The following is a 26,246-nucleotide window of genomic DNA, read 5'->3' as shown; positions in this document are numbered from 1 at the left end:
TGTTCTACTAAAGAGTGTCATACTGATGGTACACCAAAACAGAACACTACTCAAGATCACTTATATTTGGATCTGAGATGCATACATACATATGACCATGAGGGAATCAATTTTGTCAAGACATGGAAAGCTGCCTGACTTTGTTATTCTGCCATGTGCAATGTAACAGTATTTGTATAATATAAATGTGACAATATAATAGATAGATGCCACTCTTACCAAATAATTCTGATTTCTATTCAATTGTGAGTTAAGTAAGTTTCAAATCACAACATTATTATGGGAATAAAGTGAGCTAATCTACACAAAGCATTTAACACATTGTCAGGCACAAATACGTTGCCTTAAGATTTGAAAAAATGAGTTAACCATCCTTTTTATTAGCTCATTTTTAAAGTTCCTAAGTAAGGGAATTTAAGAAAGTAATACACATTCTTAACAAAATATGACTAAAAAAGGGAAAGACAGTGACATCTTTATCTCCCTCAAATACGGTCAATAAGTTGTAAATACAATAATAAAGCAAATATCCAAGTTAAAAAGAAAATTAAAAAGCATTTAGTTCCCTAGAATCGTAAATTTCAGAAATTTGACAAATTACATAATTTACTTAGAAGTAGACAGTACTGTTCTTAGAAGTGTTCAAGAATTTCTTCAAAGAATCAATAAGCAGCAGTTATTTTCAAAGAGTGCTATATCCACATAGCTAAGGAACTTCCAAAATTACTTGTAAGAAGTTAAATATTTAGCAATTATTCTCCAAAAGAACAACATATAAGTCTTACCATATTTCCCATCATCTCTGCCTTGATAATCCTGGCTCCCAACTTGTTCTTCTCATCAACACTCAAGATGTGGATAGAGTCATCCACTGGACTACTCCTGTTTGAACAGGACAGATTAAGAGCATATGAAATACAGGTACATATTAATAACAAGTAAACTGTTGCAAGTAACATCACCAATATTCAAATGTTACTTTAACTGACCTTAACAAAGCATTCAGCACAAATAGATCATGATTCTAGTACATTAAATAAATAAATAACCCTCAATGCTCCACCATAAATCAGTACTTAAAGATTCTATGTTACAATGCCATGATGGCCTATGGCAGTTATAATATCTGACCAAATATCCAGTAGCAATGAGAAAAATAATATAAGTCAGCTATTCTTCATTACTTAATATTCCCATACTCATTCTAAAAAAGAAACAAACAAAAATTAAAACACTAGAATCAGGCCATAACTCTACACAGCTAGGGAAACTCTTCTCATTCAATGTGATAAATTACTGATAATCCAAGAAACTATAATCAGGAAATTACATTTAACTGCATTTAAAGAATAAAAACAGTGACCATGTGCTCTTGCAAAGTCAACCCAGAATTAGACAACATAAACTAATTTACAACTATATGATGTGTGAAACCTATACTATGGAAGCCTCACAGAAGAAAAGAGAAATTTCCAGCCAAGGTCAGATTCCTGGCATATACAAAGTGGTCCCAACTTACTGCCTTAAGAAAGATTTGAGACTACAGTGCAGGGAGGGTGAACCCAGGCAGAGCATGAAGGACTCCTTAATGAGAGAGACATAGCTAAGAGTCCAAGGCAGCTAGAGAGGGGAGAGCTACACAGTGAAAGAATCCCAGAGAAGTGCAGAGAGTTCCCGTTGAGTATTCAGCAAGACACTACCTGGAGTCAGGGAAAGAACGATCCCAAAGAGTTAAAGGAAGAGTATTCAGCACTCCTGGAAATAGTGCCTGGTCCTACAAGTCAGACTAGGAAAATTCATAATTCTGAAAGCACTGGGTAGACTATTAAGGGTCTTGCTTCATTAGTGGGAAATAAGTCCTAGACTAAATGCTGCTCTCAGCCCACCTAACAAATATAAAAAGCAGAAGTCAAAAGGACCAAACAGTCTCCAATTAAGTTAACTGTGTCCCAAAATAAAGCTCAAGAATACTTACAGGAATGCAAAAATACCCAGCACTCAACAAAGTAAAATTCATAATATCTAGTATCCAATTAAAGATTATCAGACATGCAAAGATGTAGAAAAGTAAAACCCATGATTAGGATAGAAAGTTATCAATCAAACCCAGAACTGACACAGATGTAAGAAACAGCAGACAAGGGCATTAAAAGTTATTATTATAAATTTATTCTATATGTTCAAAAAGTTAGAGACAACTAAGATATAAAATAGATAAGAATTTAGTTTCTACAAGGGAAATTACAATGTCTGAGATAAAAAAAATACACTGAAAAGGATTAATGTAAGATTAGACTGCAAAAGAAAAAATCAGTTAACTTGAAGCATTAGAAACTATGCAAAATGAAACACACAGAGAAAAAGAATTTTAAAAACAGAAAAGAACAACCAAGAGCTATGGGACAACCTTAAATACCCTACTATTCATGCCATTGGAGTCCCTGAAAGAAATGGGAGACAGAAGAAGCAAAGGCGAAAATTTACCAAATATGTTGAAAACTAAAAAACTTTCATATCCAAGAAGCTCACAGAATCCCAAGTACAAGAACAAGACAAACAAAAATATGACCTGAAAAAAAACCACAGCAAGGCACATCATAATCAAATTGCTCAAAACTAGTGATAAAGAGAACATTTCAGAGCAGCCATAGGAGGAAAAAAAAAGACAGTAATGCACATAGAAACAAAGGAAAGTATGACAGCAGATTTCTCACCAGAAAAAATGTAAGCAAGAAGAGAGTAGCAATATCTTTAAAGTACTTTAAAATGCCAACCTAGAATTCTATATCAAGTGAAAATATCTTTTAAAAAAAAGTGAAATGAAGAGTTTTTCAGACATAAAAAGCTGAAAGAATATTAAAGAAAAGCCTTCAGGCAGAAGAAAAATTATACCAGACTGAAATATGGATAAACCCAAAGGAAGGAAGAGCAACAGAAATGATGACTACAAGGGTAAATATTTAATACTTGCTTCTTATTACTTAAATCTCTTTAAGATAACTATTTAAACAAAAATAACAACAGTGGTTTATAACCGGTATAAGTAAACTGTATGACAACACTAACAAAAAGGACAGGATGGGGAGAAATGTAAATAAACTATTGTAAAGTTCTTATACAGGAGTGGCATAATATCACTTGAAGGTAGATAAATTAAAGATGCATGCTGTCAAAGCTAAAGAAATCATTAAAATAACGAAAAGTATACAACTAAAGAAATGAAATGGAATCATAAAAATACTCAATCCAAACGAAGTCAGATAAAGAAGAAAAAGAGAATAGGACTTCCCTGGTGGTCCAGTGGTTAAGACTCCACGCTCCCAATGAAGGGCGTCAGGGATCAATCCCTAGTCAGGGAATTAGATCCTGCATGCTGCAACTAAAAGCCCACATGCCACAACTAAAAGATCCTGCACGCCACAACTGAAGATCCCACGTGAGGCAACGAAGACCCAGCACAAAGGAAGGAAGGAAGGGAAGGAAGGGAAGGAGAGACGGAGGAAGGAAGGAAGGAAGGAAATACTTTTTAAAAAGAAGAAGGGGGGCTTCCCTGGTGGCGCAGTGGTTGACAGTCTGCCTGCCGGTGCGGGGGACACGGGTTCGAGCCCTGGTATGGGAAGATCCCACATGCCGTGGAGCAACTAGGCCCGTGAGCCACAATTACTGAGCCTGCGCATCTGGAGCCTGTGCTCCACAACAAGAGAGGCCGCGATAGTGAGAGGCCCGTGCACTGCGATGAAGAGTGGCCCCCGCTTGCCGCAACTAGAGAAAGCCCTCGCGCAGAAACGAGGACCCAACACAGCCATAAATAAATAAACAAATAAAATTTTTAAAAAATTTTTTAAAAAAGAATAAAAAACAGATAAGACAAAGAGAAACCAAACAGGAAAATTACAGATTTGAACCTAATTATATCACAATATACATAAATGGTCTAAACACCTGAATTTAAAAGGCAGAAATCATCAGATGGATATAAAAGCAAAACTCAACTACAAGAAATGCACTATAAAGACATAAATGTTAAATATAACATGATGGAAGAAGATGTAACATGTTTTAACACTAGTCAAAAGAAAGCTGAAGAGGTTTACTAAATATCAAATTAGATTACAGAGCAAAAAATATTGCCAGGGACCAAGAAAGTCATTTCATATGAAAAAGAAGTCAATCCATCAAGAGTACAGAAGAATCTGTAAATATTTATGCACCTAATAACAGAGCAACAAAATACATAAAGCAAAAACTGACAGAATTCCAGAGAAGTAGACAAATCTACAATTATAGTTGCTGATTTCAAGAACCCACTCTCAATACTTGATAGAATAAGTAAAGACAAAATCAGCAAGGATATGAAAGACCTGAATAACACTAGCAACTAATATGACCTAATCAACATTCACAGAATACTCCACCCAACAACAGAATACACATTCTTTCCAAGTGCATATAAAACATTTACCAAATAGACGATATCCTGAGCCATAAAACAAGTTTCAGTAAATATAAAGGGATTCAAGCCATACAAAGTAAGTTCTCTGACCACAGTGAAATTAAATTAGAAATTACCAAAGACATCTGCAAAAATCCTGAACTATTTGGAAACTAACTAAAACTAATTTAGCACACATGTAAATAACCCATGTGTCAAGAACAGAATCAAAGAGAAATTTAAAAGTATTTTCAACTGAATAAAAATATAAACACAACATATCAGAATTTGTGGGATGCTGCTAAAGCATTACTTACAAGGAAATTTATAACACTAAATACTTATATTAGAAAAGAAGATCTCAAATCAATGATATCAGCTTACAACTGAAGAAAGCAGAAAAAGAACAAATTAAATCCAAAGTAAGCAGAATATAAGAAGTAATAAAAATCAAAGTGGAAATAAATAAAAAACAGAAACAGTAAAGAAATTCAATGAAACTAAAAACTGGTTAAGACAATCAGTAAAATTGATAAACTTCTAGCCTGAATGATCAGGAAAAAAAAAGATACAAATTACCAATAAAGAAATGATAGAAGCAAAACGAACACACATTCTAAGCACTTTACGAAAAGCTATCTGGAAGGCAAATAAGCACCTGAAGAGATGTTCAACATCAACAGTCATTAGGGGAACACAAAACCATGAGATACTGCTACACATCCTCTAGAACAGTGAAAATTAAAAAGACTGACTATTCCAAGTTCCTGCAAGAAGGTAGAGGAACTGGAAGTCTAACACTGCTGGTGGTAGTGTAAAATGATACAACCACTTGGTAAAACACTTTGGCAGTTTCTTAAAATTTAAATATATACTTATCATATGATCTAGCCATTCTTGTCCTAGGTATTTACTCAAGAGAAAAGAAAGTGTACGTTCATACTAAGACTTGTACATGAATGTTCAAAGAAGCTTTATTTATAGCAGCCAAAAACTAAAAACATTCTAAATGTCCACCAGCAGGTGAATGGAAAAACAAATTGTGGTACAATATATCTGCTAATGGCATGCTATCCATCAACAAAAAGGAACAAACTATTGTTATATGCAACAACATGGATGAAATTCAAAATAATCATGCAGAATGAAAGAAGCCAGCCAGAGCAAAAAAAAAAGTGTATAAGGTATGAGGTATGATCCCATTTATATAAAACTCTAGAAAATACAAACCAGTCTATAATTAAAAAAAAAAAAAGATGAGTAGCTGTCTAGGGGGGTTGCTAGGGTGTGTGGAGAGGCAGGAGGGATGATTATGAAAGGGCACCAGGAAACTTTTGGGGGTGATGGTTTTATTAGAATATACACATTTCAAAAACTTATCAAATTGTACACTTTATATACATATGCAATTTGTACATATGCAGTTTTATGTAGATTATACTTCAATAAATTATTTTTAAAAACCCTCAAAGGGAGTGATAAAAAAATTTAAAGCAGAAAAAAATCAGTCATAATCACAAATATCTATGATATTACTAGTTTTCTTCCATGTCTAGATTTTATCATACTCTACTGAAATTAACCTGAGTTTTCAACATATATTCTGAGCAAGTAATAGCAAAACACACAAAGAGCTCAAAATCAAAACTTTAACCATATGTGGAAATTGTATTTAAATACTGAATTCCTTTTGGGCAAAAAAAAAGAAATCTGTTAGAGGGTTTTTTTTTTTTAAAGACATTAATCTCTGTAGGAAATCCAAAAAAAAACCCATTTCTACTCATATTGGTGAAAGGAAAGGCAATACTATGGTGCTTAGACTAAGAAATGTAAAATATTTCAGGTAAAGCACCATTAAAAAAACATATTTTTATTCCCTGTCAAGTTCCTTCAGTCTACATTTTTAAAACCAATGCAGTGGGGACCCTGCACTCGTGTAAGCAGGAGAATGTTACTCGTTTTTACATGCTTTGATAAAAGATATTGCTTGTATCATTAGTTGTACGTTTTTTGTATGGAAAATATTTTTCAGTAACTTTTTTCAAATTAAATTCTGAGGTATACATCATTTTTCTTGTATTGTAAATGTAATTTATTTGAATTTCAGGCAACCTAATAATATTTCTACAAAAATGTCAATAAACATGAGATGAATACCAGAAGGAATTTGTCAAAGTCATATGATTTAAGTTCCAAGGAATATCTCTGATACAAAAACAACCTCTCTTGTTACTTCATTCTTTGTCACACAAGACCAGATAATTTTTTTCAAATTTGAATGAGTAAAAGAAACAGTCTATTTCTCTCACTTTCAGTTTCTAAGGATGACTTAAAGGAAACATGTGCACATGGAATAATTTTAGGGTGATTTTATTCCAAAGGTTCATTAATATATTTTTGTAAAAATAAAATAAAAATTTTTTTCTTAATAATTTTTTTATTTTTTACTATAAAAAATTAATAAATCTATTTTTAAAAATTAAAAAAAATTTTTTTCTGAATACATTTATTCTTAATAATTTTTTTCTTATTTTTTATTATAATAGCTTTATTTTATTTTATTTTATTTTATCCTCTTTCTTTCTTTCTTTCTTTCTATTTTTTTCTCCCTTTTATTCTGAGCCGTGTGGATGAAAGGCTCTTGGTGCTCCAGCCAGGCATCAGGGCTGTGCCTCTGAGATGGGAGAGCCAACTTCAGGTCACTGGTCCACAAGAGACCTCCCAGCTCCACGTAATACCAAACGGTGAAAATCTCTCAGAGATCTCCATCTCAACATCAAGACCCAGCTTCACTCAATGACCAGCAAGCTACAGTGCTGGACACCCTATGCCAAACAACTAGCAAGACAGGAACACAGCCCCATCCATTAGCAGAGAGGCTGCCTAAAATCATAATAAGGCCACAGACACCCCAAAACACACCACCAGACGTGGACGTGCCCACCAGAAAAACAAGATCCAACCTCATCCACCAGAACACAGGCACTAGTCCCCTCCACCAGGAAGCCTACACAACCCACTGAACCAACCTTAGCCACTGGGGACAGATACCAAAAACAACGGGAACTACGAACCTGCAGCCTGTGAAAAGGAGACCCCAAACACAGTAAGATAAGCAAAATGAGAAGACAACAAAACACACAGCAGGTGAAGGAGCAGGGTCAAAACACACCAGACCTAACAAATGAAGAGGAAATAGGCAGTCTACCTGAAAAAGAATTCAGAATAATGATAGTAAAGATGATCCAAAATCTTGGAAAAAGAACAGACAAAATGCAAGAAACATTTAACAAGGATGTAGAAGAACTAAAGAGGAACCAATCAACGATGAAAAACACAATAAATGAAATTAAAAATACTCTAGACGGGATCAATAGCAGAATAACTGAGGCAGAAGAACGGATAAGTGACCTGGAAGACAGAATGGTGGAATTCACTGCTGCGGAACAGAATAAAGAAAAAAGAATGAAAAGAACTGAGGACAGTCTCAGAGACCTCTGGGACAACATTAAACGCACCAACATTCAAATTATAGGGGTGCCAGAAGAAGAAAAGAAAAAGAAAGGGACTGAGAAAATATTTGAAGAGATTATAGTTGAAAATTTCCTAATATGGGAAAGGAAATAATTAATCAAGTCCTGGAAGCACAGAGAGTCCCATACAGGATAAATCCAAGGAGAAACACGCCAAGACACATATTAATAAAACTATCAAAAATTAAATATAAAGAAAACATATTAAAAGCAGCAAGGGAAAAACAATAAATAATACACAAAGGAATCCCCATAAGGTTAACAGCTGATCTTTCAGCAGAAACTCTGCAAGCCAACAGGGAGTGGCAGGATAAACTTAAAGTGATGAAGGAGAAAAACCTACAACCAAGGTTACTCTACCCAGCAAGGATCTCATTCAGATTTGACGGAGAAATTAAAACCTTTACAGACAAGCAAAAGCTGAGACAGTTCAGCACCACCAAACCAGCTTTACAACAAAGTCTAAAGGAACTTCTCTAGGCAAGAGACACAAGAGAAGGAAAACACCTACAATAACAAACACAAAATATTTAACAAAAAGGGAATAGGAATATACATATCGATAATTACCTTAAATATAAATGGATTAAATGCTCCCACCAAAAGACACAGATTGGCTGAATGGATACAAAAGCAAGACTCATACATATGCTGTCTACAAGAGACCCACTTCAGACCCAGAGACACATACAGACTGAAAGTGAGGGGATGGAAAAAGATATTCCATGCAAATGGAAATCAAAAGAAAGCTGGAGTAGCAATTCTCATATCAGACAAAATAGACTTTAAAATAAAGACTATTACAAGAGACAAAGAAGGACACTATATAATGATCAAGGGATCGATCCAAGAGGAAGGTATAACAATTGTAAATATTTATGCACCCAACATAGGAGCACCTCAATACATAAGGCAAATACTAACAGCCATAAAAGGGGAAATCGACAGTAACACAATCATAGTAGGGGACTTTAACACCCCACTTTCACCAATGGACAGATCATTCAAAATGAAAATAAATAAGGAAACACAAGCTTTAAATGATACATTAAACAAGATGGACTTAATTGATATTTATAGGACATTCCACCCAAAAACAACAGAATACACATTTTTCTCAAGTGCTCATGGAACATTCTCCAGGATAGATCATATCTTGGGTCACAAATCAAGCCTTGGTAAATTTAAGAAAGTTGAAATCATATCAAGTATCTTTTCTGACCACAATGCTATGAGACTAGATATCAATTACAGGAAAAGATCTGTAAAAAATACCAACACATGGAGGCTACACAATACACTACTTAATAACGAAGTGATCACTGAAGAAATCAAAGGGGAAATCAAAAAATACCTAGAAACAAATGACAATGGAGACACGACGACCCAAAACCTATGGGATGCAGCAAAAGCAGTGCTAAGAGGGAAGTTTATAGCAATACAAGCCTACCTCAAGAAACAGGAAACATCTCGAATAAACAACCTAACCTTGCACCTAAAGCAATTAGAGAAAGAAGAGCAAAAAAACCCTAAAGCTAGCAGAAGGAAAGAAATCATAAAGATCACATCAGAAATAAATGAAAAAGAAATGAAGGAAACAATAGCAAAAATCAATGAAACTAAAAGCTAGTTCTTCGAGAAGTTAAACAAAATTGATAAACCATTAGCCAGACTCATCAAGAGAAAAAGGAAGAAGACTCAAATCAATAGAATTAGAAATGAAAAAGGAGAAGTAACCACTGACACTGCAGAAATACAAACGATCATGAGAGATTACTACAAGCAACTCTATGCCAATAAAATGGACAACCTGGGAGAAATGGACAGATTCTTAGAAATGCACAACCTACCGAGACTGAACCAGGAAGAAATAGAAAATATGAACAGACCAATCACAAGCACTGAAATTGAAACTGTGATTAAAAATCTTCCAACAAACAAAAGCCCAGGACCAGATAGCTTCACAGGCGCATTCTATCAAACATTTAGAGAAGAGCTAACACCTATCCTTCTCAAACTCTTCCAAAATATTGCAGAGGGAGGAACACTCCCCAACTCATTCTTCGAGGCCACCATCACCCTGATACCAAAACCAGACAAAGATGTCACAAAGAAAGAAAACTACAGGCCAATATCACTGATGAACATAGATGCAAAAATCCTCAACAAAATACTAGCAAACAGAATCCAAAAGCATATTAAAAGGATTATACACCATGATCAAGTGGGGTTTATTCCAGGAATGCAAGGATTCTTCAATATATGCAAATCAATCAACGTGATACCTCATATTAACAAATTGAAGGAGAAAAACCATATGATCATCTCAATAGATGCAGAGAAAGCTTTCAACAAAATTCAACACCCATTTATGATAAAAGCCCTACAGAAAGTAGACATAGAGGGAACTTTCCTCAACATAATAAAGGCCATATATGACAAACCCACAGCCAACATTGTCCTCAATGGTGAAAAACTGAAACCATTTCCACTAAGATCAGGAACAAGACAAGGTTGCCCACTCTCACCACTATTATTCAACATAGTTTTGGAAGTGTTAGCCACAGCAATCAGAGAAGACAAAGAAATAAAAGGAATCCAAATTGGAAAAGAAGAAGTAAAGCTGTCACTGTTTGCAGATGACATGATACTATATATAGAGAATCCTAAAACTGCCACCAGAAAACTACTAGAGCTAATCAATGAATTTGGTAAAGTAGCAGGATACAAAATTAATGCACAGAAATCTCTTGCATTCCTATATACTAATAATGAAAAATCTGAAAGTGAAATTAAGAAAACACTCCTGTTTACCATTGCAACAAAAAGAATAAAATATCTAGGAATAAACCTACCTAAGGAGACAAAAGACCTGTATGCAGAAAATTATAGGACACTGATGAAAGAAATTAAAGATGATACAAATAGATGGAGAGATGTACCATGTTCTTGGATTGGAAGAATCAACATTGTGAAAATGACTCTACTACCCAAAGCAATCTACAGATTCAATGCAATCCCTATCAAACTACCACTGGCCATTTTTCACAGAACTAGAACAAAAAATTTCACAATTTGTATGGAGACACAAAAGACCCCGAATAGCCAAAGCAATCTTGAGAACGAAAAATGGAGCTGGAGGAATCAGGCTCTCTGACTTCAGACTATATTACAAAGCTACAGTAATCAAGACAGTTTGGTACTGGCACAAAAACAGAAATATAGATCAATGGAACAGGATAGAAAGCCCAGAGATAAACCCACACACATATGGTCACCTTATCTTTGATAAAGGAGGCAAGCATATACAGTGGAGAAAAGACAGCCTCTTCAATAAGTGGTGCTTGGAAAATTGGACAGGTACATGTAAAAGTATGAAATTAGAACACTCCCTGACACCATACACAAAAATAAACTCAAAATGGATTAAAGACCTAAGTGTAAAGCCAGACACTATCAAACTCTTAGAGGAAAACATAGGCAGAACACTCTATGACATACATCACAGCAAGATCCTTTTTGACCCAGCTCCTAGAGAAATGGAAATAAAAACACAAATAAACAAATGGGACCTAATGAAACTTAAAAGCTTTTGCACAGCAAAGGAAACTATAAACAAGACGAAAAGATAACCCTCAGAATGGGAGAAAATATTTGCAAATGAAGCAACTGACAAAGGATTAATCTCCAAGATTTACAAGCAGCTCATGCAGCTCAATAACAAAAAAACAAACAACCCAATCCAAAAATGGGCAGAAGACCTAAATAGACATTTCTCCAAAGAAGATATACAGATGGTCAACAGACACATGAAAGAATGCTCAACATCCTTAATCATTAGAGAAATGCAAATCAAAACTACAGTGAGGTATCATCTCACACCCGTCAGAATGGCCATCATCAAAAAATCTAGAAACAATAAATGCTGGAGAGGGTGAAGAGAAAAGGGAACCCTCTTGCACTGTTGGTGGGAATGTAAATTGATACAGCCACTATGGAGAACTGTATGGAGGTTCCTTAAAAAACTAAAAAGAGAACTACCATACGACCCAGCAATCCCACTACTGGGCATATACCCTGAGAAAACCATAATTCAAAAAGAGTCATGTACCAAAATGTTCATTGCAGCTCTATTTACAATAGCCAGGACATGGAAGCAACCTAAGTGTCCATCATCGGATGAATGGATAAAGAAGATGTGGCACATATATACAATGGAATATTACTCAGCCATAAAAAGAAATGAAATGGAGGTATTTGTAATGAGGTGGATGAAGTTAGAGTTTGTCATACAGAGTGAAGTAAGTCAGAAAGAGAAAAACAAATACAGTATGCTAACACATATATATGGAATCTAAGGAAAAAAAAAAAAAAAAAGGTCATGAAGAACCTAGTGGCAAGATGGGAATAAAGACACAGACCTACTGAAGAATGGACTTGAGGATAGGAGGAGGGGGAGGGGCGAGATGTGACAGGGTGAGAGAGTGTCATGGACATACACTACCAAATGTAAAATAGATAGCTAGTGGGAAGCAGCCACATAGCACAGGGAGATCAGCTCGGTGCTTTGTGACTGCCTGGGGGTGTGGGATGGGGAGGGTGGGAGGGAGGGAGATGCGGGAGGGAGGAGATATGGGAACGTGTGTATATGTGTAGCTGATTCACTTTGTTATAAAGCAGAAACTAACACACCATTGTGAAGCAACTATACTTCAATAAAGATGTTTAAAAAAAAAAAAGATGGTATGCTGACGTCCAACCAAAGCTCACAAGTTTCAAGAAGATAACTGTAATCTCAAGAGACCTTTAAAGAGGCAATTTTCATGGTCATGAAATTTATACTCCACACATCTTTTTTTGTTTTGTTTTGACCGGGCTTGGGGGGGGGTGTATTTTCTAATAGGAATTGTTTATTAGTATATGGAACGTAGATCAGGATAAATGAGATGATACAGAAGAATTGTGAACATCTCTGATATTTTCAGTATTAATAGATACGTCAACACACTTAATATTGATAGAACAGTAATAGGTATCAAATAAAGACATTAAAATTAAAGTTCTTGGGCATCAATGACTGAAGAACACATTATTGTTAATACCATAGCAAAGACACTGCTCTGCAACAAACAGCACAGACTCTTCCATTTATAATGGAAGACTCTAAGCATTTATAATGACGAGCAGATGCTCTGAAAGAAACATCACCATGACATCTGCAATTATCCTATAAAAATAAAAATGTACAAGCTCTTCTCATTTTCCTGGATTACTGCTATATTTCAAAAGCCCTCTTCACAATTATTTTCTAAAAAGCAAATCCAATTTTCCCACTAAAACAGACTCTCTTTACAACACACACGCAACACAGACACACACACACAACACAAACTCTGGCTGAAAACTTTTGAGGAAAAAATAATTTAAAAAGCTCCAGCTCAATGACATTTCAGAAACCTTGAGTATATTGCAATTATTCTTTGCCTGCTGACAGTATTCAAAGATCTTGTCCCTTTAATTCTTCTTTTCTTACCACTTGTTCTCAAACTTTCTTCCCTAAGGATCTCATTACTAAACTCAAACCCTTCAGAACCTGGTATCCTTCTCTTGTCCTCCTAGGCTATCATAGCAAACTCTGCCAAGGTTTTTAACCTTTTTAACCTTATATAATATTTTATATTATATAAAATGAGTTAGTTCCTGGTATCAACTTAGATAAAATCTAAATTAAGGACATCACATTAGTTTTTGTTCATATTACATACTCTCCTAGGTTTCAAACTCTTGAATATATATAGCTAATATATTTTCCAATAAAGCAAAATTATATACAAACACATTTTGTTTCTAAGAATAAAAAGCTTAAAATTCTTAATCACATGGGCCACTATTAGAGGATGTCTTCCAGCTACTTAAGGGCCTAAAAAGCACAAAGGAAAAGAATGATAAATCAGATCACAATAAGAATGAATGAAAAAATAGATGAAAAAAGAAAAGTAAAAACACACAAAGAGGAAATCTAAAGATGATGAAAAATTATATATATCACATGACAACTATAGAAGTGCTCACAAAAAAAAAAAAAAAACCTCAAGAACTAGGTAAAATATATGACTGGTTAATAAAATAAAACTAAAACTAACAACATTTATAAAAATATGCCAAACTTCACCCATACTTACATAAATGCAAACCAAAGAAAGCTTCTGTTCCTCAACTATATATCTATGGCAAAGATTAAAAACCTCAATAATACTATCAGCAAGGAAAAGTCATTCTCATACATGACTGGTAAGAGTGTAAATTGGTTAGTAAAACAAAATATATAAATATAATTCCACTCCTTGGAATTTATTTTATAGCTATATTTAAGTAGCATGCAAAAATACACATACAAAACTATTCACTGCAGTATTATTTAGAGCAACAAACTAGAAATTACCTTAAAGTCCATCAATAGGAAACTGATGAGAAATACTAGCTTATCTCTAAGCTTTACAACATAATATCAGAGACTTCAAAATGAAAAAAAGCACATACATATGGGCTAGTGTGAAAAGGTCTTTAAGATAATACTGATTGGAAAAAATAAGATTCAGAATAGTACAGTTATCTATTGGTATATTCCAGGACCCAATGCAGATACCAAAATCTACAGATGTTCAAGTCCCTTATATAAAATGGCAGTCAGCCCTTCAGTATCCATGGGATCCCCATCCTTAGATTCAACCAACCAGGAATTGAAAATACTTAGAAAAAAACTTTAAAAAAGTTCCAAAAAACAAAACTTAAATTTGCCGAGAGTTGGCAACTATTTACATAGCATTTACACTGTATATACAACTATTTACATTGTACTGGGTATTATAAGTAATCTATAGATGATTTAAAGTATATGAGAGAGGGGACTTCCCTGGCGGTCCAGTGGTTAGGACCTCGCCTTCCAGTGCAGGGGGTTTGGGTTCAATCCCTGGTCAGGGAGCTAAGATCCCACAGGCCTCGCAGCCAAAAAACCAAAAATATAAAACAGAAGCAGGGCTTCCCTGGTGGCGCAGTGGTTAAGAATCCGCCTGCCAATGCAGGAGACACGGGTTTGAGCCCTGGTCTGGGAAGATGCCACACGCCATGGAGCAACTAAGCCTATGTGCCACAACTACTGAGCCTGCGCTCTAGAGCCCGCGAGCCACAACTGCTGAGCCCATGTGCCACAACCACTGAAGCCCACGCGCCTAAAGCCCATGGTCCGTAACAAGAGAAGCCACCACAATGAGAAGCCCGCGCACCACAACGAAGAGTAGACCCCGCTTGCCGCAACTAGAGAAAGCCCGTGCGCAGCAACGAAGACCCAACACAGCCAAAAATAAATAAATAAATTTATAAAAAAAAAAAAAAAAAAAACAGAAGCAATATTGTAACAAATTCAATAAAGACTTTAAAAATGGTCCAAATCAAAAAAATAGAAAGAAAGAAAGAAGGGAGGGAGGGAGGGAGGAAAGAAGGAAAGGAAGGAAAGAAGGAAAGAAGGAAGGAAGTAAGGAAGGAAGGAAGGAAGAATGAATATGGGAGAATGTGCGTAGGTTACATATAAAAATACTACTACACCTTTTTATATAACGTACTTGAGCATCCCCAGATTTGGGTATCTGCTGGGGTCCTGGAACCAATCCCCTGGTGGATACCCAGAGATGATTATAATTATGTTATCTCTTGTAAAAAGGTCACAGACTCAAGAAATGGCCAAGTGCTATGTACAGTTGCCAAATAAAACACATGACACCCAGTTAAATTTGAATTTCAGGTAAAAAATAATTTTTTTTTTTTTTAGTTTAAGTATGTCCAAACATTTTTATTTGCTAAATCTGGCAACCCCAGTTACATCGCACTGTGCAAGTCACCATCTCAGTCTCTGCATCTGGAAAATGCCCAGGTCAGTCTATAATTTCTTCTAGTTCTAAAATCAGTTCTATGATTTTTTTTCTAGTTCTAAAATTCATTGGTTCTAAAGCTCCCTAAAATTCTGGCATTTTATAAAGAATTCAACGTATACCCAGGATAATGTTCAGACAAATTAACAGCTTCTAACAATCCTTCACTGAATCTTTCCATTCCCTGAAAACAGGCATTCTTCAAGGTCCCACTCTTGGTTTCTCACTTTATACCACTCTACATGCTCAGGAATTCTTTTTTGTTTTACATATATGTGGAATATTCCTAGACTGTCCTTTCCCTCTCCAGCCAATCATGGAATTCATGGAAAGCCTCAAAACATCTCTAACATCAAAATTAACACAGCTAACAAAGAATACTGTCTTCAGACCAAAACATAAAGCTTTTAATGAGTTCCTGTATTACAGTATATCTATCAGAAGTTTACAACATATAAACATGAAGCAATTATAGAACCAGAAGGAATACTAACAATGTAAGCTTGCTTACATATTCTGCTTAGCTGCAGTCACAGAAGTAAACACCTACAGATCACCCAAATGTTAAGCCAACCCTAATGATATCAGGAAATAAGAGCCTCATCCCACTAGCAACTGGTGACTGGAAATAGTCTACCTTCCACAGTACCTGGAGTGAAGCCTGGACAATTATATATGTATACAGCCTTAGACATTCTCTAATCCCTACCATGTTTATCCAGTCAATACAACTGGATTTCTCCTTTCGTTTCCTGGGAACAAAGCCCTGACGTGAACCAGAGCCCATGTGACTGGGCCTCCCATCATTCAGTCCAGATTTTCCCAGCTTCCCTGTCTCCCTCCTACTGAAAGCTACACACTGTGCTCTATAATCCACAGCTTCAGATGGAGTCACTAACAAAAGTGATTTACCAGACTCATGACCCCAAAACACAATGCTTATACCTACTACTGCCACCAATGAATTCTATTATTTCCTAAAACCTCTTCCTTCAGTGTCCCATTCATTTGGTGGTATTTTAAAACGTATTTTAATGATCATTCAAGTATAAGTTAGTTATTATCCTTTGGATACTCATTTTCTATTTATGGCTATTTCAAATAGTGCCAGCCCTATGGATAAATCAAGTTTTCCTAGGTTTGATCCCATTCAACCTGGGTTTCCTGATCGACTGACTCAGCCCTATATATAAGTGCTACAGGTACAAGAATAATAAAACCAATAAGTGCTGCCTATTTTTCTAATCATTATGGGTACAACCACTATCCTATCTATATTTTGCTTTCAGAAGTCTAACATTAGGGGACTTCCCTGGTGGTCCAGTGGGTAAGACTCTGTGCTCCCACTGCAGGGGGTCTGGGTGCGATCCCTGGTCAGGGAACTAGATCCTGCATGCATGTCGCAACTAAGGAGCCCTTATGCCGCAACTAAAGATCCCGCATGTCACAACTAAGACCCAGCGCAGCCTAAATAATTTTTTTTTAAAAGATGTGTGTATTACAAAAAAAAAAAAACTCTAACATTAGCTTTAAAACCTGTCAACTATCAAAGTGGATTTCTTTATCTGCAAAACCACCACCAAAATTCATGCTTCCCTCTGCAGGATCTTTCACATAGCTTTTTCACTTTATATTTGGGCTATGGCAGCATATTTTCCTTCAGTCTCCCAGACCTCCAGTAGGCATGCAATATTTACAATTATGATTATACTTTAAAATGCAGCAATTTCCTTTGGAAGTAATGTGGCAGTACTAACAAAATCTACCAAAATATTTCTTGTAGCATATCCATTTAAAAGAATTACTAAACTCATTTAGTTTTTTAGATTGCAAAAAAGCAATAAATTTTGAGGAAATACATAGCTACTGAATTCATCTTCCAGCTCTTTTTGTTAAATATGTTGTGAAATGAAATACAATCCACAAAATGGAACTACTGAATTGTTAAAAGTGCATATCCTATCTCTTCCATCGAATTTAAGAAATAGAAAATCATAACTCATATCTAATTAGTAACTGATGCTCTAAAAATACAGTTCAGTTCCCTGAATCCTCTGGACCTTAATATTCATTTATCAGTTTAAAAAACAAATGAAAAAATACCCAGCAAGCGAAGACTTTGTATCCTGTAGGTGTTCTTTTTTCAGAGAGTTCTCTCTCAAGCTTTCACCCTGTGATTTTTCTCTCACGTCTTCTGAAACTTGTCCACGGTCAACACTGTGACTGGTTTCTAATGGTTTTCGATTTGAATGTTTCCTGTCTCCTTCTCTCCCATCAGATCGACTCCACCATGATAAACTTTCTTCACTGTTCTCTGTGGATTTTCGAAAACCACAATGTACAGAACCCTGAGAGACCAGTGCTGAAGATGAACTAGATGGTTCAAAATTTCTGTTCTTGCTATGAAATGACAGTTCATCAGAGGGTCTTAAGAATTTAGGTCTCAAATTTATATGAGAAGAAAACTCTTGATTTTGTTTTGGACTGGATTCTTTTCTACATGCTTCTAAAGACCCAGATCTACTATCTTTTTCATCACCACTAAACTTATCTTTATTGATATTCTTTGCAATATCTGTTGTATTATATCTTTCTCTTGAACTTTTATTATATTTTACTAAGTCTGATTTTCTACTTTCCTGACTACTTTGTGCTCTATTTGAGTATGCTGGTTTCCTCCACCGTTCTCGTCTACAGTCTTCTTTCATAAACGCAGTTTTCTCAGCTTCTTTTAATTTCAACTGGAAGATTTCCATTGACTAGAAAGAAGGAAAAATTAAGATATTTAAAATTAAAAATGGCTCAATGACTTGTACCCCACATGCCACTGTGTCACGATACATTGTCATGTAGCACAACGAAAGAAAAACTCAACAAAGGGTAATAAAAGACGCATACAATCATCCTACTTGACATGGCCTGAAATATGTCCCCCCCAAATTTATATGTTGAACCCCTAACCCCTAGTACCACCAAATATGACCACATTTGTAGACAGGATCTTTAAAGAGGTGATTATGTTAAAATGAGGTCATTGGGTTAGGCCCTAATCCAGTGTGACTGATGTCCTTGTAAGAAGAAGAAATTTGGACACACAAAGAGACATGAGGAATGTGCACACACAGATAAAAGATCATGTGAGGACAGAGCAAGAAGGCAGTCATTTATGAATCAAGAAGAGAAGCCTCAGAAGAAACCAAACCCTCTAACATCTTGATCTTGGACTTCCATTCTCCTGAGCTGTAAGAAAATAAATTTCTGTTGTTTAAGCCACCCAGCCTGTGGAGCTGTGTTATGGCAGCCCTAGCAAGGAAACACACTACCATAAAATGAATACTTAAAAAAAAATATGAATAACCAATGAAAAATTACCAAATAATGAAAAAATCCTGGGAGCTCAAAAGGAGCCCTTTGACCAAATGACCAGCACTAAAACAAAATGTAATTCAGAAAACAATAAAAACGTAATTTTTTAAAAATTAATTCCTACGGTCAGTGAGAGTCAAGATGTTACTACAATGCTAAAACAAAATAGATTCTCATAAAAAAAGAGCAGTTCAAGAATAATAAAGACTTATAATTAAACTATGTTCAAAAATATGCATGTAGTGAGTAGAAGAATAGAAAGTGTTGAATCCAAATTTGTGAATTCAACACTAGCCTGAGAATTCGCTATACTTAGGAAAAAATGGTAAATTGATGTAAGTTATAGAGAAAAGACACATGGACAATTAATTCTACAGAATCTAATATGCATATACTAGTACTTGCAAAAAGAAAAAGGAAACATAATAGGAGCATTAACAAAAAAAAGAGAGAGAAAATTTCCTCATCTAAGTTTCTAGATCCAAAGGGCTCACCGAACAGCCTTAGGGGAGGGGAGAAAGTGAAGCATACAAAGACTTATACATAAAAGATCCTAATTCCTGAGTCTCAAAATTCATTCAGAAAAAAAATTCTTCACAAAGATTGGATCAGGGGAGAAGGGAGTGTGAGCATGTAAACAAATGCGAGTTAGGTAAATAACACATTGCCTACAAAGGAAAGAAAGTCAGACTGTTATCAACTATTCGCTTACAATACTAAATGACAGAAGATAGTGGAATAAAGATCAAATTTTTATAAAAAATTATAAGGCAATAATTCTATATACAGAATTCAACTCAGTCAAATTATCTTTCCTTGACATGGACAAAAGAAAGTCATTTTCCAAAATGAAAGGAATCAAAAAGTAAATCACTTACTAATTCTGGGGGGGAAATTACTCAGGATCATTAAGCCAAACCATAAATTAATTAGGGCAAAGATCTCTGAAAAAAGGAGTGCATGCTATAAACCAAATGGCAAATGCAATGGTTAAGTCTAAGTAACTGTTCTTGTAGTAGTGAAGAATATAACTGTCAAGAATAACATGCATATTTTTTAAATTTATAGTAAAGTGTAATTAAAATTTCAAATTATTTCAATAAAATATGAGAGTTGAGATGGAAAGTTATCATCTTAGTCTAGGCAGAGATAATCCATTATATTTCATTTTTTCAAAATTCAGGTTTAACATGTTTCTTAAATTTAATGACAACATCAATAGAGTGAAACTGATGGCAGTGGGGGGGAATATTTTCATAATTTAAGCATTGCCTCATAGGCAAATTTTTTTTTTCTTGGTGATACAAAAATTGATGATATATCTACAATTACTGGCTTCTTAGATTAAATCAAATATGGTAATAATAAAAACAAAAACAGCAGTTACCACAATTTATCCAATGCTTATTTTACTACACCTTTTGTATCATTTAAGTGGGCTCTACAAACAATGCCTAGGTTCAAATTTACTCATGAGCTACATAATCTTGGTTATTTAAACTCTGTCTGCCTCAGTTTCCTCATTTACCAAACAAGAATAATAGTACAATTATGGGTATTAAATAAGTTTAATTATACATGAAATATTTTAACAGTACCTGGAAGATGAAAAGCATTCAAATTATTATTAATGTTCACAACAATTCTATTATACTGATACTAACAGCCGTGTTTTTAAAATGAAAAATAAAAATGAAGCTAAGGTCACATAGCAAGAGTAACAAACACTGTATTGAAATTCAGGACTATTTGACTACAAAGCCAATGTTTTTAACTACTATGTCAAAATGCCTCACTCTGTGATTCTTAACTGTTCTAGAGCATTAAGAAATTACATAAGGGACTTTCCTGGTGGTCCAGTGGTTAAGACTTCACCTTCCAATGCAAGGGGTGAGGGCTCAATCCCTGGTTGGGGAGCTAGGATCCCACATGCCTCACGGCCAAAAAACCAAAACATAAAACAGAAGCAATACAGTAACAAATTCAATAAAGACTTTAAAAATGGTCCACATCAAAAAAAATCTAAAAAACAAAGGTTTAAAAAAAAATTATATAAAAGTTCACAATTCAAAACATAAACTCATAATAACCCCTAAAAAAACATAAAAAGAAAACTAAAGGCCATGTTATGTATAAATAAAGATATATTTTCAAAATAAAATATTAACAAATTTAATGTAGTGGTATATTAAAGGAAATGCCATAATCAAATAGGAGTCAAAGAATGCAAGAATGGTCCAATGTTACGAAATGTATTCAGGCAATTCACCTCATTAACGGAAGAAAAAAAAAAATCACAGTATCTCAAAGGATACCAAAAAAGTTATTTCATAAAAATTAGATACCCATTCCTAATTTAAAAGCAAAAGCAAATTAACAAAAAAACTTTTGCATAAACTTTGAATGCAAAGATACTTTCTAAAGATGACAATCTTCATCTTCAATGCAAGAAGTTATCACTTAAACACAGAAAGAAAAGTGTTATTAATCAAAGTTCTGAAATTCTACTTCAAGAATACAAGAAAGTTTAAATATTGTAATACTGAGTAGCAAAAGCAAAAGTAATCACCATTTACATATAACTATTTTCCCATATAACCCAATTAAAAAAAAAACCCACTATAGATATAATGACAAGAGTTTAAATAAATGGGCAGACTAGCACCAGGCAACTCAGAAAACATAAGAGAACAAAGATTCAGCATACAACTGAAAAAAATAAAAATATCTTACGGATACATGCATAACAACTGAATGGAGAAATGTATTGAAGAGCATAAATAAAAACTTGAATTGACTGTGGTGACCTCAATGGGAAAGAAATCCGAAAAAGAGGGGTTATATTTACAGGTATAGCTGATTCACTTTGCTGTACAGTAGAAACTAATGCAACATTGTAAAACAACTCTACTCCAATAAAAATATTTTAAAATTTTGAATTGAGAAATAACCAGTATTTTAGGATGAGATTACTTAACATTACAAAGATATTAATTGTCCGTGATTTATCTACACACTTAATTAAATTTAAATCAAAATTCCAAAATGAGTTGTAAATTTATAATGTATTTTGGAAAACTGTTTCTTTTGAGCTTGAACTTAACAAAATTGATTCTAAATTTAACAACAAATAAAAGCACACATAAGAATATAAAGTTACTTTTTAGTGACTAATAAAAGAAGACTTACCCTGTCACATAGTGTTCACTAATTATTTGCTATCTGAATGAGTTACTGAAAACCACAGTAATTAAAATAGTATGATACTAATTCCAGGAAACAAAAAAATCAATAAAATAATTTCAGAGTAAAGAAATAGACTGATTTTATAAAAAATGATGTAATATATAATAAATGTGTCATTTCTAATTAGTGGGAAAAAATAATTCATTCAATATATTATAAATGACTAAAGACTTAAAGAAAGTTAAATGCTTATTTTAAACTATACACAAATATGTATTTCAAAACTATCAAAGCTATCCATAAAAATAAAACTGAACAAGTTCTCAAAAGAAATATAGGAGTGCATTTTTATGATCTTGGGGGTGGAGAAGGCCTGTCAATGAATTATACCAAGAACATTAAGCTATAAAAGAAAAACCTGATAGGTTTTGTTAGGTAAAAATATTTAAAATATATTCATAGCAAATGTAAACAAAGTAAAAAAATAAACATGAAACTAACAGGAAGAAATGTGAACAGACTTATTAAACGGTCTTAAATAAACATACCAGAGGAGGGGGGCAAGATGGCGGAAGAGTAAGACGCGGAGATCATCTTCCTTCCCACAGATACATTAGAATTACATCTACACGTGGAACTGCTCCTATAGAACACCCACTGAACGCTGGCAGAAGACATCAGACCTCCCAAAAGGCAAGAAACTCCCCATGTACTTGGGTAGGGCAAAAGAAAAAAGAAAATACAGAGACAAAAGAATAGGGACAGGACCTGCACCAGTGGGAGTGAGCTGTGAAGGAGGAAAGGTTTCCACACTCTAGGAAGCCCCTTCACGGGCAGAGACTGTGGGTGGCAGAGGGGGAAGCTTCGGAGCCACGGAGGAGAGCGCAGCCACAGGGGTGTGGAGGGCAAAGCGGAGAGATTCCCACATGGAGGATCAGTGCCGAACAGCACTCACCAGCCCGAGAGGCTTGTCTGCTCACCTGCTGGGGCGGGCGGGGCTGGGAGCTGAGGCTAGGGCTTCAGTCAGATCGCAGGGAGAGGACTGGGGTTGGTGGCGTGAACACAGCCTGAAGGCGTTAGCGCACCACACCTAGGCGGGAGGGAGTCCAGGAAAAAGTCTGCAGCTGCCGAAGAGGCAAGAGACTTTTTCTTGCCACTTTGTTTTACGAGACTTTTTCTTGACACTTTGTTTTACGGCGCGCAAGGAGAGGGGATTCAGAGCGCTGCCTAAACGAACTCCAGAGATGGGCGCGAGCCACGGCTATCAATGCAGACCCCAGAGACGGGCATGAGACGCTAAGGCTGCCGCTACCGCCACCAAAAAGCCTGTGCGTGAGCACAGGTCACTCTCCACACAGCCCCTCCCGGGAGCCGGTGCAGCCCGCCACGGCCAGGTTCCCATGATGCGGGGACAACTTCCCCGGGAGAACGCACAGCATGCCTCGGGCTGCTGCAACGTCACGCTGGCCTCTGCCGCCGCAGGCTCGCCCAGCATCCATACCCTTCCTTCCCCCCCGCCTGCGTGAGCCAGAGCCCACAAAGCAGCTGCTCCTTTAACCCCATTCTGTCTGGGCAGGGAACAGACGACCTCAGGTGACCTACATGCAGAGGCGGGTCCAAATCCAAAGCTGAACCCCGGGGCCTGTGCGAACAAAGAAGAGGAAGGGAAATCTCTCCCAGCAGCCTCAGAAGCAGCGGATTAAAGCTCCACAAACAACTTGATGTGCCTGCATCTGTTGAATACCTGAATAGACAACGAATCATCCCAAACTCAAAAGGTGGACTTTGGGAGCAGGATATATTAATTTTTCCCCTTTTCCTTTTTTTCTGAGTGTGTATGTGTATGCTTCTGGGTGAGATTTTGTCTGTATAGCTTTGCTTTCACCATTTGTCCTAAGGTTCGGTCCGTCTGTTTTTTTTGTTTATTTTGTTTTTTTTAACTTAAAAATTTCTGTTTCTTAATAAATGTTTTCTTAATTTTTTCCTTATTTTTTATTTTTAAAAATTAAAAAAATTTTTTCTCTTAATAAGTTTTTTCATATTTTATATTTTAAAAAAATTAAAACTTTTATCTTAATAAATTTTTTTCTTAATTTTTTTATTTTTTATTATACAAAATTAATGAACTTATTTTTAAAAATTAAAAAAAATTTTTCTTCCTAATAAATTTTTTCTTACTAATTTTTTTTCTTATTTTTATTATAATAGCTTTATTTTATTTTATTTTATTTCATTTTATTCTCTTTCTTTCTTTCTATTTTTTCTCCCTTTTATTCTGAGCCGTGTGGACGAAAGGCTCTTGGTGCTCCAGCCAGGCATCAGGGCTGTGCCTCTGAGGTGGGAGAGCCAACTTCAGGACACTGGTCCACAAGACACATCCCAGCTCCACGTAATATCAAACGGAGAAAATCTCTCAGAGATCTCCATCTCAACATCAAGACCCAGCTTCACTCAACGACCAGCAAGCTACAGTGCTGGAAACCCTATGCCAAACAACTAGCAAGACAGGAACACAGCCCCATCCATTAGCAGAGAGGCTGCCTAAAATCATAATAAGGCCACAGACACCCCAAAACACACCACCAGACGTGGACGTGCCCGCCAGAAAGACAAGATCCAGCCTCACCCACCAGAACACAGGCACTAGTCCCCTCCACCAGGAAGCCTACACAACCCACTGAACCAACCTTATCCACTGGGGACACATACCAAAAACAACGGGAACTACGAACCTGAAGCCTGTGAAAAGGAGACCCCAAACACAGTAAGATAAGCAAAATGAGAAGACAGAAAAACACACAGCAGATGAAGGACCAAGGTAAAAACACACCAGAACTAACAAATGAAGAGGAAATAGGTAGCCTACATGAAAAAGAATTCAGAATCATGATAGGAAAGAAGATCCAAAATCTGGAAATAGAATACACAATATGCAAGAAACATTTAACAAGGACGTAGAAGAACTGAAGAGGAACCAAGCAATGATGAAAAACACAATAAATGAAATTAAAAATACTCTAGACGGGATCAATAGCAGAATAACTGAGGCAGAAGAACGGATAAGTGACCTGGAAGATAAAATGGTGGAAATAACTACTGCAGAGCAGGATAAAGAAAAAAGAATGAAAGGAACTGAGGACAGTCTCAGAGACCTCTGGGACAACATTAAACGCACCAAAATTAGAATTATAGGGGTCCCAGAAGAAGAGAAAAAGAAAAGAACTGAGAAAATATTTGAAGAGATTATCATTGAAAATGTCCCTAACATGGGAAAGGAAATAGTTAATCAAGTCCTGGAAGCACAGAGAGTCCCATACAGGATAAATCCAAGGAGAAACACGCCAAGACAGATATTAATATAAATATCAAAAATGAAATATAAAGAAAACATATTAAAAGCAGCAAGGGAAAAACAACAAATAACACAGAAGGGAATCCCCATAAGGTTAACAGCTGATCCTTCAGCAGAAACTCTGCAAGCCAGAAGGGAGTGGCAGGATATACTTAAAGTGATGAAGGAGAAAAACCTACAACCAAGGTTACTCTACCCAGCAAGGATCTCATTCAGATTTGATGGAGAAATTAAAACCTTTACAGACAAGCAAAAGCTGAGGGAGTTCAGCACCACCAAACCAGCTTTACAATAAAAGCTAAAGGAACTTCTCTAGGCAAGAAACACAAGACAAGGAAAACACCTACAATAACAAACCCAAAACATTTAAGAAAATGGGAATAGGAACATACATCGATAATTACCTTAAATGTAAATGGATTAAATGCTCCCACCAGAAGACACAGACTGTC

General features: G+C 35.6%; 1 protein-coding gene and 1 pseudogene across 3 annotated transcripts in view; one reads left to right on the top strand and one right to left on the bottom strand.

Moving 5' to 3' along the window:
- LOC309604934 (large ribosomal subunit protein uL30 pseudogene) overlaps positions 1–26,246 on the top strand; it is a 527,607-nt pseudogene that overhangs the window by 384,616 nt on the left and 116,745 nt on the right. The gene's annotated exons all lie outside the window — the stretch shown is intronic.
- The window catches only part of CWF19L2 (CWF19 like cell cycle control factor 2), a 186,716-nt gene that overhangs the window by 100,009 nt on the left and 60,461 nt on the right, over positions 1–26,246 (bottom strand). For both annotated transcript variants that reach the window (XM_082339911.1, XM_082339912.1), the window contains exons 8-9: positions 17,994–18,649; positions 786–882 (exon numbers count right to left, since the gene is read on the bottom strand). In XM_082339911.1, coding sequence (XP_082196037.1) covers positions 786–882; positions 17,994–18,649 — 753 coding nt within the window. The remainder of the gene's footprint in view (positions 1–785; positions 883–17,993; positions 18,650–26,246) is intronic.

The sequence above is a fragment of the Balaenoptera borealis genome (genome assembly GCF_965194805.1).
Source record: "Balaenoptera borealis genome assembly, chromosome: 11".
NCBI classification, from domain to species: Eukaryota; Metazoa; Chordata; class Mammalia; order Artiodactyla; family Balaenopteridae; genus Balaenoptera; species Balaenoptera borealis.
Note: the sequence above shows the minus strand (reverse complement) of the source record. Positions and strands in the feature narration are given on the sequence as shown.